This window comes from Ursus maritimus, unplaced genomic scaffold (genome assembly GCF_017311325.1).
Source record: "Ursus maritimus isolate PB19 unplaced genomic scaffold, ASM1731132v1 scaffold_3, whole genome shotgun sequence".
Classification (NCBI taxonomy): domain Eukaryota; kingdom Metazoa; phylum Chordata; class Mammalia; order Carnivora; family Ursidae; genus Ursus; species Ursus maritimus.
In genome coordinates, this window is record NW_024425563.1 from 17,818,062 (window position 1) to 17,834,013 (window position 15,952).

The 15,952-nt window shown below is 42.6% G+C and overlaps 1 protein-coding gene across 2 annotated transcripts in view; it reads right to left on the reverse strand.

Annotated features, from left to right (window-relative positions):
- Positions 1-9,454: 9,454 nt before the first annotated feature.
- AGBL3 (AGBL carboxypeptidase 3) overlaps positions 9,455-15,952 on the reverse strand; it is a 68,683-nt gene continuing 62,185 nt past the window's right edge. The window contains exons 18-19 of one of the 2 annotated variants that reach the window (XM_008707588.2): positions 14,883-15,114; positions 9,455-10,924 (exon numbers count right to left, since the gene is read on the reverse strand). In XM_008707588.2, coding sequence (XP_008705810.2) covers positions 10,501-10,924; positions 14,883-15,114 — 656 coding nt within the window. In that variant the 3' untranslated portion in view covers positions 9,455-10,500. Of the gene's footprint in view, positions 10,925-14,882; positions 15,115-15,952 lie in introns of those variants that run through there. The other variant, XM_008707589.2, reaches the window with a different exon arrangement.

The following is a 15,952-nucleotide window of genomic DNA, read 5'->3' on the forward strand; positions in this document are numbered from 1 at the left end:
CCCCCCAGGGTAGTTCTTTTAAACTCAAACCCTGGAAAGAGGAGGTCGGGTAGGAAGGAGAGGGGCTCTGGGGTCAGGGCTCTCTGCTGCAGATTAGCAAATTATTTCACCAAGCTCAGCATCGGCCTCAGTTTCTTCTCTGTGAAATGGAAACGGCACCTACTTTCCATGGCTGTTGTGGAAATCCGAGACAAGCTGTGAGAGTGCTTAGTACTGAGCGCTCAGTGCTGGGCACGCAGTGATGGCCGCTGTTTGCATTCAAAGCAGAATTTCTCAGTATTTAGCGTAACCTTCACGATAATGCCTTCAAGGTAGAGACAGAACTCACTTTCTGGTACGAATATAAAATAGTTAACTCTGAAAATTAAACACTGGTGAGTACAGTGACATGGTATTCGAATGATAGAAATATGTATTTAAAAATTTATTTGAAGCTATAATGCCCATAGTTTCAAAAGAGTCGAACAGTTGTTCAGAGTTGGTTATGAAAAGCAGCAAACCCACGGTCTCCCTCCCTCTCCAGAGGCAAGTACTTTCACCTGTTTCAGCGGATTCTTTAGGTATTTACCTCGGTTCTCAGAATAACCTGCGTGTATCAGTACTTGCTGGGTTTTCAGTTTCAGGCCTAATCTATTGACTCTCAGCTGTAACCGATGAAGATTTAGCTTTCTTCTCCCTGATTCCAGGTTCCTCCAGCTTGAGTCTTATCTTCCTCTTCCTTCCAAACTGGTTATATTAAGAGTTCGTTTAAATGAGTATTCAGGGTCTGCAATACTGTAATCTGTAAATACCACACACAGTAGCGGACCCATGGGGAAAATTGTGACTTTTTTTTTTGTCCTTCCCTGCAAAACTGTTCATCTTCCCTGGAGACAATAATTGTCTTAATTGGATTTCTCTGTGCTTAACACCAATCCAACCGGCAAATCTTAAATCTTTTTTCAAGAAGTGTGTCTGCATGGTACTTGACCTGTTCCTGAGAAAGCCCTGCCTCGCCCCCCCCCCGCCCCGCCCTCGGACCCGCTGCCTACTGGACACACTGCTGTCCTCCTGGAAGTTTCCTTCCCTCCCCTCCACCCCAGTCCTGGGGATTCCCTTTGCCTCTGCCTGACTCCGGATCTCCTATCGCCACTATCAAAGGCTTTTATGGATTTAGTCTTTACCCTTAAACTTGATCAATCAAAGGCCGATCGAGTACCGCATTTTAGGCAAAAGTCACTTGCCTCTAGAATTTTGAAAGCCTTATTCCATTCCATCTGGCCTTCATGCTATTTTTGCAACTTTAAAGCTGTTCTGCTTTACAGCTTCCCAAATAGTCTCCTCTCCTGTCCTCATCTGTGCAGCTTTGTCTTAAACAAAAATGACGATTTTAGTGGGTTTTTGAGAAGGACCAAAATTAAATGGGTCCAGTTTGCCATTTTTAACTGGAAGTGTAATTTTTTTTCCCTTCCTGCACCCTAGAGGCTCTTTCTAGCAGTCTCCCTCACTGGCGCCCTCTGGTAACGCAGCCGGCCTCTGGCCGAGCTTGCGGGCCTAAGCAAGCCACCAGCGTCCTCCTCCTTGCTTGTCACCCAAACGGCCACTGATCTGGCCAGCACTCTGCGAGGGAACTTCCCCAGGCTCTGTCCCAAGGACCGCAGTGTCCTGGGGAGGACCCCAGAGCTCTCCGCTCGCAGGGCACGCCTCTCCTGCTGGGGCGAAGTACTTGAGGCAGTGGCCGGCTTCTTCTGGAAAGACATCGCTGGGGAGCACGTCGGGGGTGGGCTCGTCCCTCCGGCCTCCTCGGCTTGCTTTCCTCCCCCGCCAAGGAGCAAGCCTGGGCCCAGGGGCCCAGGCCTCGGGGGGTGGGGGTGGGGAGGGAGGCTGTGCCCTCTGGTTGGGGGGAGGGAGGGACTGAGGGAGGCCCTGACCTCTTGGCTGTACTTGCCGGGACCTGAGGCTCTGCGACACGGAGGTGGGGACGGGGGAAATGCTAGCCGCCTGCCCCTCCCAGGGAGATGCCACAGCCCTTGACTGGGAGCTGGGGGACAGGGATCTCTGTGTCCTGGGCCACCCGCTCAGGGAGAGGGGAGCTTCCCTCGTGCTGAACAGGTGGGAAGGGAGGAGTGGGTATGGCTAAAGCCTGAGGCGTAGTAAATTTTCTTAAATGTTTCTTCATTTGTTGTATGTCCTTAGGACAGTTTCCTGAGACTTTAAATGAGGGTTTTTGTTGTTGTTTTTTAAGCAGTGATGGTGTTCTCATAGGGGATAGATGGAGGAGCCTCTCAGGCCGCTGTTCTGTAACTGGGTCTCTGCCCCTTTATTGTTTTTTAAAGGGGAAAAAAATTCTCTTAAGATTTTATTTATTCATTTGAGTCAGAGCAAGAGAGAGCGAGCGAGCGTGCAAGTGGGGGAAGGGGCAGGGGGAGAGGGGGAAGCAGGCTCCCCTCCGCTCTGTCCCAGGACCCTGAGATCATGACCTAAGCTGAAGGCAGGCACTTAACCATCTGAGCCACCCAGGCGCCCCCAAAATTTAACTGAATAAAATCTAAGGACGTTTAAGTGTTGAATACATGAACAAATCTGAAATTACAAATTTCAGAAAATTACAAAAGAAACAAATGGTTGTAACTTGCAAGCCCCTTAATCTTTGAATTTAGAACTGATAAAAATACTGATAGGTTTAACTGTGGTGTCTTTGTTGTTTAGGTTTTTCATTTTGTTAAAACTAATATTACCAATAAGTTTATTGAGGTAAATATTAAGCCACTTTTACAGATTTCTAATAATATATTGAAATAGTCCCCCCCCAATATCCTGCCTGGTTTTGTAAATTGTCAATGATGGTCTAAATAATAAAGTGCAGTATGTACATCCTTCCGTTCTAGGGGACCTGATGAAATAGAAATCATGTATCATAATTAAGTTAAACCCATCTGTATTTAAAAATGCTCTCAGGAGTTATAATTCTCTCAAACATTAATAAGAGCAAACAAAAAAATCAAACAGCAGCAATTAAAGTGTTCATTAGAGGTAAATCGAAATTGCTTCTTTTATGGTTTTTTCCAGCTTTACTGTGATTGACCAATGAAACTTCATATATTTCAAGTGTACAACATGATAATATACATTGTAAAATGATTACCACAATCAAGTTAATTAATATATCCATCACTTCACCTATTTTTGGGGGGTGATAATACTTGAGATCTAAGTAAATTGACAGATGAATAAAGAAAATGTGATTACGTATTATATAATCTATATCTTCATATATATATACATACATACATATATATCAGGATATTAGCCGTGAGAAAGAAATCGTATTTGCAACAACATGGATGACACTGGAGGACCTTATTCATTATTTTTTATTTTCTTATTGGTTGATTTTTCACAAATGGACTAGGGCTTGAACTGGAGGACATTATACTGAGTAAAACAAACCAGACACAGACAAATACTGCATGATCACACAAAATGGAATCTAAAAAAACAAAACCCCCCCACAGTAACAGAATACAGTTGAGTTTATCAGAGGCTAGGTTGAGAGGAAAAAGGAGAGATTTGATCAAAGGCATAGTCTTTCAGTTTATGAGTCTGGAGACATAACGTACAGCATGGTGATTATGGTTAATAGTTACGTATTGCGTACTTGAAATCTAAGTTACTTTTGAAGAGAGAAAAAAAACAGATGTCCTGCCGTGGGTGTGGGTGCTCAGGGTCGGCTGCATTGACCTCTGAACGGGGCCTGCGTGTGACCCTGGGTCCCTGTGAACTCCTGGCATAACTGTCCTCTGTTCCTTTGGAAGGGGGAATTCCGACCATCTGGGGGATTTTCTCGAAAGAGCAGATAAACGTAGCTGCTTCGGCCCCTTTTTACGGGCTCCTTTCTCATTTACAGCCCGTGTCATTCATGGCTAATACTGGCAAGCCCTTTTTTTTTTTTTTTTTTTTTTTTTTTTGGCCTTTCAGGTCCCACTCTTGTTCCTCATCTTCTTGGGAGAGCGGCTTAGGTTTTGCTCTAGATGAGTGTTTTTATCCAAACCCTCCATTATTTCCCTCTGAAGTTCTACATTTTTTTTTCTGAGATGCCTTTAGCATTAGTTTGTTGGGACTGGAAGGGTTTCAATCTGTCTTTGATCATGTCTGGTTTTTGTTTTTGTTTTAGTTAGCACGGGCTCCCACGCGCATGAGTAAGCAGAGGAGGGGCAGAGGGAGGGAGAATCTCAAGTGGACTCCCCGCTGAGTATGGAGCCCAACGCGGGGCTTGATCCCAGGACCCTGAGATCATGACATGAGCCAACACCAAGAGTCTGATACTTAACAGATGGAGCCACCCAGGCGCCCCGATCATGTCTGTTCTGAAAGATGAGCCATTATCGCACAATAACCTGTCAGTTTGGGGAGCTTGCTTTCTGATTCTTTTTTGGGAGGTCACCCTACTCACATGGCTCTCAAGCGTTGCCAGACACAGAGTCTCAGTTTGGGGAGCTTGCTTTCTGATTCTTTTTTGGGAGGTCTACTGGGTCCTCAAGTGAAGAGGTCACCCTACTCACATGGCTCTCAAGCGTTGCCAGACACAGAGTCTGTACCTTCAGAGGATGGGCCTCTGCGAGAGGTGCCCCGAGCGCTCCATAGCCTTGTATAAACCCATGTGATCCTTTCACTGACCTAACAGTGTTCTCCAACCAGGACAGAAGAGCATGTGGCTACCCCTTTATTCCTCCTTAAAGTACGTTAGGTTCTTACTAAGAATAAAAAAATCATAGCATGTAGTGAAGGGAGACCCAAGGGCCTTCTCTCACGGAGTCAGACTCCAGCACCGAGCACTGCTCTCGAGCCAAGCTGGGAGGATAGCTTGTGGCAGCGCGGGGGGGGGCTGCGTAGCTCCGAAGGCGCCGAAGCTTGGCTGCCGCTTATTGGTAGCCGGTGGACCGCAACTATCTGCTTGGAACCCTGCGGAATGTTCTATTTCTAAAACAAACTAGTGCTGGCAGTGCAGGCCAGTCTACCAGTCAGGCAGGGCCGGTGATGCCTGGTGATAGCATACACCCTAACTTTGTTCTGCTGCACGACAGAAAGCCGTGATGTGTGTCGTACGGGTGGGGAGGGGGATACAAGAAGGCAGCTTGCAGCCAGCGGAGACTAACCCGCGGGCTCTGGCCGCCCTAGGCCCCATCCGACTATGCAAAACCTAGCGGATGAAAGTGGCATCGGGCCGTAGCCTCCGTTCTCGGCCTGCGCGCATGTTCCGGCGCAGTGGGGAGACAGGTGCAGGAGAGCACCCCTCGGCCCACGGTCTGGGGTGAGCCTCCTCCTCCTGAGTTAGGCTGAAGCCAGGTCCTACGTGGCAGGGTTACAAGGATGTCCCTTCCCTGGGGCCGTGCCGGAGCCTGTGTTGGGTCAGCGAGGACACCCGGCGGCAGAGAGGTGAGGGGCCTCACCAGACGTGTTGCCGCGCTGGTAAGGACTCAGGCGACCTCAAGGGGACTGCTGATGGCTTCACGTTTCCTGCGTTCTTAGTGGAGGCTTGCTGAACTTCAGTCCGAGTGCTCCGGGCGAGGCGACTCCCTGACCCAGCCTCCTCCCGCCACGGCGCCTCGCCAGCGCAGTCATCTTCAGGCCTGTGGGTGCCGCTGTGGGGGGCACATCATTGTCTCGGCGGAATTTGCCATCTTCTGCTTCTTTATACAGAGTCTCACTGCCCTGGTATCTCTCCCGCAGACAGAGGCCTGGGCTGCTTTCGCCCGTCACCCAGGACGCTGCCACGAGCAGTGCTCTCCACCCAGCCATTCCCGTAGGAGCCAGAACAGTCAGCCCGGGAGGGCGGGGAATCCTGCAGGGCGCCGGTTTGGTCGGCCTAGGAACCTGGAGAACAGCGGCTCTTGCCAGGCTGGGGGCGGGGGGGCAGGGAGTGAAGGGGGCCGATGTTTGGTAAAGTGATGTTTGTTTATACTTTATTTGAACGAGAAATCGCCAATTAAGTGTTTATGACCTGTTTCTAAAAGTAAAGAATTCAGGGGCGCTTGGGTGGCTCAGTCCTGGGTTAAGTGCCTGCCTTCAGCTCAGGTCATGATCCCGGAGTCCTGGGATCGAGTCCTGCATCAGGCTCCTTGCTCAGTGGGGAGCCTGCTTCTCCATCTGCCTGCTGCTCCCCCTGCTTGTGCTCTGTCTGACAAATAAAATCCTTAAAAAATAAATAAAAGAATTCAGCCATGGTGTAAAAGGTCTTTATTATGGGAAAAAATGACTTAAGCAACCTCTTTTTATATTCAGAAAGAGTGCTCACCCTTCTGGGATAAAAATGAAATATAACTTTTATTTATTTATTTATTTTGGTGGTGGAGGGCAGATCATTCTTAAGGCCTAATTACACAGAGCAATTTAATGATGTCAGGACGAAAGCCCGGGAGTTAGTATGTCCTTTGTTTCATCTCACAAAGCCCTCTCTGCCTGAGCTCATGGATCAGGGACAACTTCAGGACGCCTGCTCCTCCAGGCATCCCTGCTGCCCTGCGTGGGGAGCCAGAGATGACACAGAATCTGCGTCCTGTTTGTCGAGAGGACGGTGTCACAGTAGATACTCAGCCCTCCTCTTTCATAGTGGCCTCCATTTTTAAACAGTTTTTTTTTTTTTTTTGACCTAGAATTTCAGGTTGTCAGTTTTCATTCAGTTCTTTAAAATTGCAATTCCATTTTCTTCTGGCTTCAATAGTTCCTGAAAAGAAATGAGATCGAATTCTCATAGTTTTTCACTTGAAGGAACTGTGGCTCCCCGCCCCCACGCCAATTTTCTTTTACCTTTGGTTTTTACCAGTTTGACTATGATGTGTTTAAGTATGGTTTTCCTCATATTTATCCCGCTTGAGCCCTGCTGAGCTTCACCTGGGCAGATTTCTTCAAATAGTGCTTCTCTCATTCTCTTCCTCTTCTCCTTCTGGAACTCAGTTACACATTAGAAGTTAGGGACTGTATGTCCCAAATCTCTCTTACCCTCTACTCTGGCTTTTTTTTTTTTTTTTTTTCCTAAATTTTATTCTGGACAGCTCTTGTTGACCAGTCTAAAAACTGATTAGGTCTTCTGTCTCTAGCCTGCTGTTAAACCCATGTAATGAGTGCTTAATTTCAGATACTGTATTTTGCAGTTCTAGAATGTTGGCTTGATTCTTTCTTAAAGCCTAGTTGTGTTGAAATGCTCCATGTTTTCATTGATTTTTGTTCACCTTTTCCTGTATAATTTTTAGCGTAATCATTTTGAAGTGTTTTCTGTTAACTCCATTTATGGTTTATCTCTGGGCCTGCTTCTATTGTCTGCTTTCTCTCTTGACTATTGGTCGCCTTTTTCCCCCCCATGTCTCCTAATTTTTAATTACATGCTAGACATGGTGTTAATACATTATAGACGGGCTGGATTATGTTATCTTCTTCTAAAGAATATTTAGTTTTATTCTGGGAGAATTTGTATTACTAGCAGGGGATTTTCACCAAGGTCTCTATATTCTGGTTGAGTTGGAACTCCAGTGTCTTCCCAGGACTCTTTTCTACTCTGTTTACTATTCACTTGTCTTTACATAAACATCTTAGGATATGGTCAAGGACCTGAGGGAAACTTTCTACATAGATTTCGGGGGCTCTTTTTTTGTGGTTCCTTCTTTTTCAGTACCCTGCCTCTAAATTTTAGCTATTGTTGCAGATGCAAACTCTGATCTTTATTTTGTCTGGCCAGTGAGATTGTTGGGTTCCACTTCTCTGAACCACGTTTTGGAAAACGCCCCTAGGGAGAAAGGTGGGAGTGAATGGGGGTTTATCCCATGTATTCCTTCTCACAAGCACCACAGTCCTGTGCTATTCACCATCTATTGTCTGAAGTCAGTTATTTCATGTAGATGATTTGGTTTTAGTTTATAGAGGGTGGGTTAGTCCATTACCAGCTTTTCTGTAATGGATAGAATTGGACACCCTCATTCATTTTTCGAAATGGATAGCAATATAAATATTTAAGGTTCCTCCATATCTTTTCAGGGCTTGATAGCTCATTTCTTTTTGTGCTAAATAACCCGTTGTCTGGTTGTACCACAGTTTACTTACCATCCATTACTAAAAGGCATCTTGGTTTCTTTCAAGTTTTGGCCCTTGTGAATAAAGCTGCTATTAATATCTGTGTGCAAGTTCTTCTGTGGACGTAAGTTTCAACGCCTTCCCGTGAATACCAAGCACTGTGATGGCTGGATCATATAGTAAGAACATGTTTAGTTTTGTAAGAACCCACCAAACTGTCTTTCAAAGCGGCCATACCATTTTTTATTCCGTACACTCTTAGGAAGCATTTTCTCTGCTTTGATCTTCTATTAAAGACTGTAGAGATTTAGTGTAATTTCTTAAATTTTTAATAGAATTTAGTCAACCCACCTGGGCCTGGTAATTTGTCTTTTGACAACTTATTGATTCAGTTTCTCTAGTTGATATAGGCTTACTCAGCTAGTCTGTTTCTTCCTGTGTGAATTTTGGCAGATTGTGTCTTTCAGGGAATTGGTTTATTTCATAAAGGTTAACCAAGTTGTGGGTAGAGAGTTGTTTGGAATATTCTTTTATTAACCTTTTAACATCTGGGGTATCAGTACTGATGGTCTCGAATTTCTGATATTAATAATTTGTGTCTTTTTTTCTTAGTTAACATTGCCAGAAGTTTATAAATTTTATTGACAATGGAATATTACTCAGCATTATAAGCAAATTAGCTATTAAGCCATGAAAAGACATGATAAAATTTATACGCATATTACTAAGTGAAATAAGCCAATCTGAAAAGGCTACGTACCATATGATTCCAACTATGTGATATTCTGGAAAAGGTTAAACTATATAGACAGCAGAAAGGTGAGTGGTTGCCAGGGGTTAGTGGGGAGAGAAAGATGACTATGCAGAGAGAATATTTAGGGCAATGAAACTACTTTTTTTTTTTTTAAGATTTTATTTATTTATTTGAGAGAGAGAAATATTGAGAGAGCATGGGAGAGAGAGAGCAGCAGCAGAGGGGAGAGGGAGAGGGAGAAGCAGACTTGCCGCTGAGCAGGGAGCCCGATGTGGGACTTGATCTCAGGACTCTGGGATCATGACCTGAGCCGAAGGCAGACGCTTCACCAACTGAGCCACCCAGGCGCCCCAGTGAAACTACTCTGTATGGTACCGTAACGGTAGATCTCTCTCATTAGATACTTGTCCAAACCCACATAGTGCACGACACCCAGAGTAAACCCTAGTGTAGACTATGGACTTTGGATGGTAATCTTGTGTCCGTATAGGTTCATTAGTTGTAACAAATGGTGGGCGATGGTGATAACGGGGTGGCTATGTACGTGTGGGTGTCAAGGAGTTTATGGGAAATCTCTGTACTTTCTGCTCAGTATTGCTGTGAACTTTCTCTAAAACATAAAATCTATTAAAACCAAAAATAAAACCAAAACAGAAACACAGCAGTTACTCTTTTACTATCCCAGTGAGCTCTCCTTGAACCCTCTTTGGTTATTGAAATTGTTGAGAATAGACTACCCAACCTTAGGCTTTCCTCGTTCCATCTTGCTACCATGACCTAATTAGCTTGTAGCCTATAACTTTCATGGGCTTTATCTACCTGATTCTCATTCTGCTTAGTCTTATCCTGTAATGGACACCATTGGTGACCTGGGACTCTTGTTTTCTCACTTATCACATCCATCTTGACTTATTTGTCCAACATCCATATTTCTCTGCAGTGTCCTTGAATAAATGGCTGGAGATGTACCTTCATTAGCTCTAAAGCAAACTGCACATCTAATCTTTTACACTGTTGCTACATTTTGAGAAGTAAAATGACCATTGTAAACCATGATCTATGCATTTCAGTGCCATTTTGTGACACACTTTCTCTGCACGTAATATCCTTTAATCTATAGTATTTAATTGTTGGAGGTGTACAACTTAGCACTTTCCTGTGCACCATCTTATTCTGTAATTATTTTAGTCTTGTGTGTTTTATATATTCAATTATACAGTAATCTTCTAGTGGGGAGAAATGTCTCTTACATCATTGATGGCTTCTAGAACACTAAAGATAAAACAGAAATTAAGAAAAGATGTTTGTTGACTGATTCATTAAGGTGCCTGGCAGGGATGTTAAAGTCATTGATAGTACATGCCACTCCATCCTTGAGTTCTTAGTTGTTTGGTGTTCTGTGCATACGTTGTTTTGGGAGAATTCAAAAGTTCATAGACTTTTTTTCCGTCTTGACAAAAATTAAATATAAATAAATGATTTTAAATTTTCCGTATTTTCTCTGATTTCTTTTTAAATCTCTGAAAGATGTTGCCACTAATGAAGCTGGGTTACCTAGGTTTCGTAGTTTAGCGTATGCGTATGTATGTGTAAGGAGAGGGACAGAGATAGAGGGCTGGGGAGGGCTTTTCTTTTCCTTTCTTTTTACTATGTAAGCATATGGTATTTTTCATCCACGATTTTCAGAGTAGCATAAAGCTAAGTTATTTGCCCCTTTGGAATTTCAAATAGAAGGTGGGTTGTCCGTGATTCTTACGTGGTTGCGCATCCCTCTTTTTAGTTGGGTGTGGAGGTATTTGCATAGAGTTTTGCTCATTGGGTTCTTCAGCTTGAAGACTCTTTTCTTTGGTAACATCTGCATCCTTTTCAGAACTGGAGGGAGCAGCCTCCCATTTGCTGCTGAGATGCTTCATGTCGTTAGTCTTTGTGGCCTTGATTCGAGAGTGTGTTTTCTTCTTCTTGGGCACTTTGAGAGGTGACAGATTTTCAAGTGATCTCTGGGACACAGACTGGAGCCACTCTGGAGAGCTTACCGCAAGATTCCTTTGGCTTATAAAGGGGTGATTTCTGGGTGGTGTCCAGGACGTGCTGTATCTCTTTATATTTACGTAAGCAGCTGGCTTCAGTCTAGGAAAGCAATGAAATACATGAGTTTCTGTCACGTACGCTAGGTATTTGCAGTCCTTAGTTACTGGTCATAGTTTAACTCTTACTTTTAAATCCTTTGGTGAATTCATCTTCCCTTAGGACTTTTACCTTTATTTCTATGAGAATGATCGGTGTCTTCAATTTCTGGTCATGATTTTTCAGAACTACTCCCATCCTGTGCTTCTGAATGCCGAGCGGATATGTTTACTGAGATACCTGCCCGACCCAAGCTTCCCGATACAACGGCCACTCTAGGCCTCAGTGCCTTACCTACACACTTAAAGTAAATATTCTCTAACATTCCACTTCTCTCTAAAAATCTACTTGTTTATTCTATTAGAATATACTTAGTTACATGCTATGCATTTTTTCTATAGTCAGTAAAAAAATCACTGTGAGTGCAAAGATGGAAGCTGCGTCTCTCTCTTCTTCCTGGAAGTGAAGAGTCTCTCCAGTCACATTTTGATCTGTGGAGTCTTTCTCAAGAATTTTTATCACTAATAGATGGAATGCCAAATATGACATTTATTGCTTACCATCTGATTTCTGAGCTGTGATTGACAGAGATAAGGATGTAAATCATCGGCTAAATGACGCTGGTTAGTACCCTAGACTCTATTCATTTTGGTTACGAGCACAGCAGACAATTTAAGTTCCAGCCCTATAATTATGTTCAAATGTCACATTCTTTAGTATAATTCTGCCAGCTGTTAAAGCACATTAAGTATTCTCTCCCTAGTCCAAACTTGGATAGATGTCTAAAATGGTTTGACAAAAGTGTGATTTTTCTCATTTTTTGGTTTGTTCTCACTTTACTCTGTAATCACTTACTATGGGTGACAGTATGTGTGCTGAGCCAGTCAGACAAAATATAAAGAGCCATAAAGAAATAAGTTCAAAGAGCAAAAAATATCCACTTGATTGTATTTGAGTATATAGTGAATTAATCTGTTAAGAATGGTCTTGCTTGCTACTTCCCTATTTTTTCTTATTTCCATGTACACCTAAGTAGATACTTTTGGGAAGGGTCTGCCCCAGGCACCATGTGCCCTTCTCTGGGGACCACCTCTTGATCCACAAGGGTAGGCCTTCCATCAGCCATTTGTAACTATCTGTTCTCTACCCACTGGCATGGTTGCCAATCAGATTCTCCTTCCCTGTAACTTAAAATCGGGAGGGAGGGAGAGTGAGTCTTGTAAGTGAAAGTGCTGGAGGATGCAAATTTGTGCAGGTAAAGGGTAGACAGGTTTTCTGTAGAGAGAGGAAAGCAGAGACTGCAGATGGATGAAGAGTTCAGGTGGCTTTCCATCCCCTAGTTCAGCCCGTTTCTGAGACCTTGCTGAATTCTCTCCCCTTCATCTCCATAAATAGTCTTAGATTTTCTTATACTTCTTCTCTCCTACCCTACCCTACCCTTTGTGATTAAGCTAGCTTAAATTGGTTTGTTAGTTGCAACCAAACAGTTCTTAATTAATACAATCTGTTAGCTGTCCACCCTTCCGGACTCAGGCCAATCCACACTGAGTACACTTCTGGGTTCAAAGTGTGTAAGAGATCTCTCATGAAAATAATGATTAAAAATCAAGCTATGTCTTAATTGTCACCTTTGCCTAACTCTACTGTATTTTGTTATTAGTGTCCTGATTTTTTAGTCTGCTGATATTATCATATGTGATTGATCCCTTGTTTGCCTGGGCCTATGCTGTCTGTTCTCCCATATTAGCTGGCCTATTAGATACAGTTTCTGTTAGGCACTGCCCTCCCCCGCAGGATAGCTGTCCCTTCTGATTCGAAACTGTCACCAGTTGCCTATTCTTGTAATTTTATTGGCTTTGCTGATTATACTGTAAAGAAATAGGCATTAATCAAAATTAGGGGAAAAAAGCATAAAAAGGAATATCATCCTCTGTCAGTGCTTTATCCAGAGATAATCGTTGTTGGGACTAGGTGCTACCAGAGAGTTTTCTAGGGATCCATGAGTTTGTGTATAATATGCACCCATTAAATAGGTTTACATAGTCTATAAATGCAACCATACCAGAGTTGTTCTGTGGTTTTTATTTCTGCATTGTGAACATTATCCCATGTTAACTAATCTGGACTTCTAATATTCATAGCTACATAATATTTCATTTTATGGATATATTATAATTTAAGCAGTTTTTCTATTATTGAACATTTGGGTTCATTTCTTTTCCTTTTCCTTTGACTCTTATAAACGATACTGAAATGAACATCGGGGTGCCTGGGAGGCTTAGTTAAGCGTCTGATTTTGGCTCAGTCATGATCTCAGGGTTGTGGGATCAAGCCCTGCATTGGGCTCTGCGCTCAGTGGGGAGTCTGCTTCAGAGCCTCTCTCCTCTGTCTCTCGCCGCCCACCCTCACTCATTCGAATCTCTTTAAAATAAATAAATAAATCTTAAAAAAAAAAAAAGGGAACATCACTACAGAAACCTCTTACCTACTAGGGTTCCCCCCCCCCTTTGCCCGAGGTTTAATTTCTCTTTTTTTTTTTTTTTTGAGAGAGAGAGAGAGAGAAAGAGGTGGGGCAGGGGCAGAGGGAGAAGGAGAGAGAGCAAATCTTAAGTATGGTCCATGCTCAGCACAGAGCCTGTGGTCATGACCTGAGCTAATATCAAGAGTCCGACAGACCGAGCCACCCAGGCGTCCCCATCCCTAGGTCTAATTTCTGAAAGCGGAATTTTTTAGTCGAAAGGAATGTATGATATTGAGGATTTTTCATTTATATTGTTGGATTGCCTTTCAAAACTCTGCATCAAAAAAACCCCCAAAAACCAAAAGAAAAACAACTCTAATATCAGTTCATATTTCAACCATCAGTGAGTAAATTCTTCCATTGAGAAGCAAAAATGAATAGTATTTCATTATTGTTTTAATTTGCACTCCTTTAAGTGAGATTAAGCATTTTAAATGTTCATTGACCAGTTTGTTCTTTGTGAATTTCTGGTTCATAGCCTTTGCTCATTTTCCTACTGAAATATTCACAATTTTGTCATTGATATGTAAGTTATCTGTGGATATTCCGTTTATTGGTCCTCTGTTTTTCATTTATATTTTGAAGAGAATATACCAGACTCTGAAAACAGAATGCCTCGTGGCTGTGTGACCTTGGACAAATTAGTTAATCTCTTTGTACCTCAGCTTCCTTACATGAAGAATGTAAAATTGTGTGTGTGTGTGTGTGTGTATAAACACAGAATTGTGTCTAGCACACAAAGATACTTGATCAAGATTTGTTGATAATATTATTTTCAGCTTGCTGTTGTCTTTTATTTTTTTTTTCATTTTCTATTGCTATTTTAAAAAATTATTTTTTATTATGTTAGCCACCATACAGTACATCCCTGGTTTTTTGATGTAAAGTTCGATGATTCATTAGTTGCGTATAACACCCAGTGCACCATGCAATACGTGCCCTCCTTACTACCCATCACCTGCTGTCTTTTAGGTATATGTGTTTCCTTTTAGTCTTAGTGATGGTTCTATTTTTTTTTTAATATCTTTAAAAGAAGTCTGGTCTTATTCTTCATGCTTTCCTCTGAATATCAATAAGCTTAAGTAATTCAAGTTAATTATTTCTAATGCTGGTTGCTCCCAGGATTATAGGGCTTATACACATCAGAGAAATCTGAAATCAGGCTACAGTCGTACTTTATTCACGCGTACTTTACTCAGAGATCCAAATTAATGAGTGATTTCATACAAATAAACAATCAAATAAGGCCTGATGACCTACTCCCTTCACATATCCAGTGTCTTCTGATGGCTTTGGGTTTTTGTCCCTTTGTCAAATGTGGTGTAGCTGCCACCATTTTTAAGAGTGTATGTTAGTTTCTTAGGATAATGAATTAATAAGCATTGATTCCTTATAAAAATGTAGTAAATAGCTGAGAATGCCCAAATCGTATTGACTTACTGATGCTGGACTTGGAAGTTGGTTCTTGGGTTGAGTATTTGTTTCATCGGAGGGGTTTGCGCGTTTTTAGTGCTTTCCATGATGGGGAGCAAATACTGCAATATTTCTTGAGTTTGAGCTATTCGTTTATCCCTGTAGATTCTTTTTTCATCATCTGTCCAATTTATGCCAGTCTTCTTGCTCTGGAAAGAAGTACATTCTTTCATTTTGCTTTTAAAGTTGTGATGCTGATCTGGGGAGCAACCACAAATATGTGTGTAGATACGTGAACTGAATCGACTCAGCAGTTATCTACTGAACATTCTGTGCCAAGGATCAATCTAAAAATTCTTATCCATTTGAAGCTTCTACTTTAATTACATGGTCAGAAAGTAGCAAATAAGTAATATATATAAGATATCAGATAATGATAAAGTTTACAGGATAAAATAAAGCTGGGGAGGGGAATAAAGAATTCTTGGGGGAAGAGTTGATTTCCATTTCTTAAAAGGTGTTCAGGAAGGCCTCCCTGTGAAGCTGACATGTCCAAGGAGTTAGGGAGTGAGTCAAGCAGATACCAGAGGAAAAGAGCATTCTAGGCAAGAAAACTAGTAAGTGCAAAAGCCCTGAGCTAGGAGCAGGGTAGTGTGTTGAAGGATCACCCAGGTGGCACAAGCAGCTAAAGCAGATTGAATTAAGGGGAAAGAGAGAAGATAGCAGTTCAGCGAGGTGACTTGGACTGAGTTCACACGGGGCCTCACAGGCCATTGCAAAGACTGATTTCACCGAGTGTGAAACGGGGAGCTGCTGAGAGGGTTTGAGCGGAGCAGTGTCACCACCCGAGATTTGTTTTAGCAGGACCCTGCTGTTATATGAGCCTATATTTTGAGATTTTACTAATGAATTAGTGTGGGATGAGAGAAGAGAGGAATCAGTGATGACAGCAAAGCTTCTGATGTTGGGAAACAGAAGGATGGAGATACGGGAAAGACCACGGGAAGGGCATGCTGGAAATCCCTTCTTTACTACAGGAGATGAAGGAATTATTGTTTATTTTGTTAATTGTGATAATTATTATAACATTTAAAAAA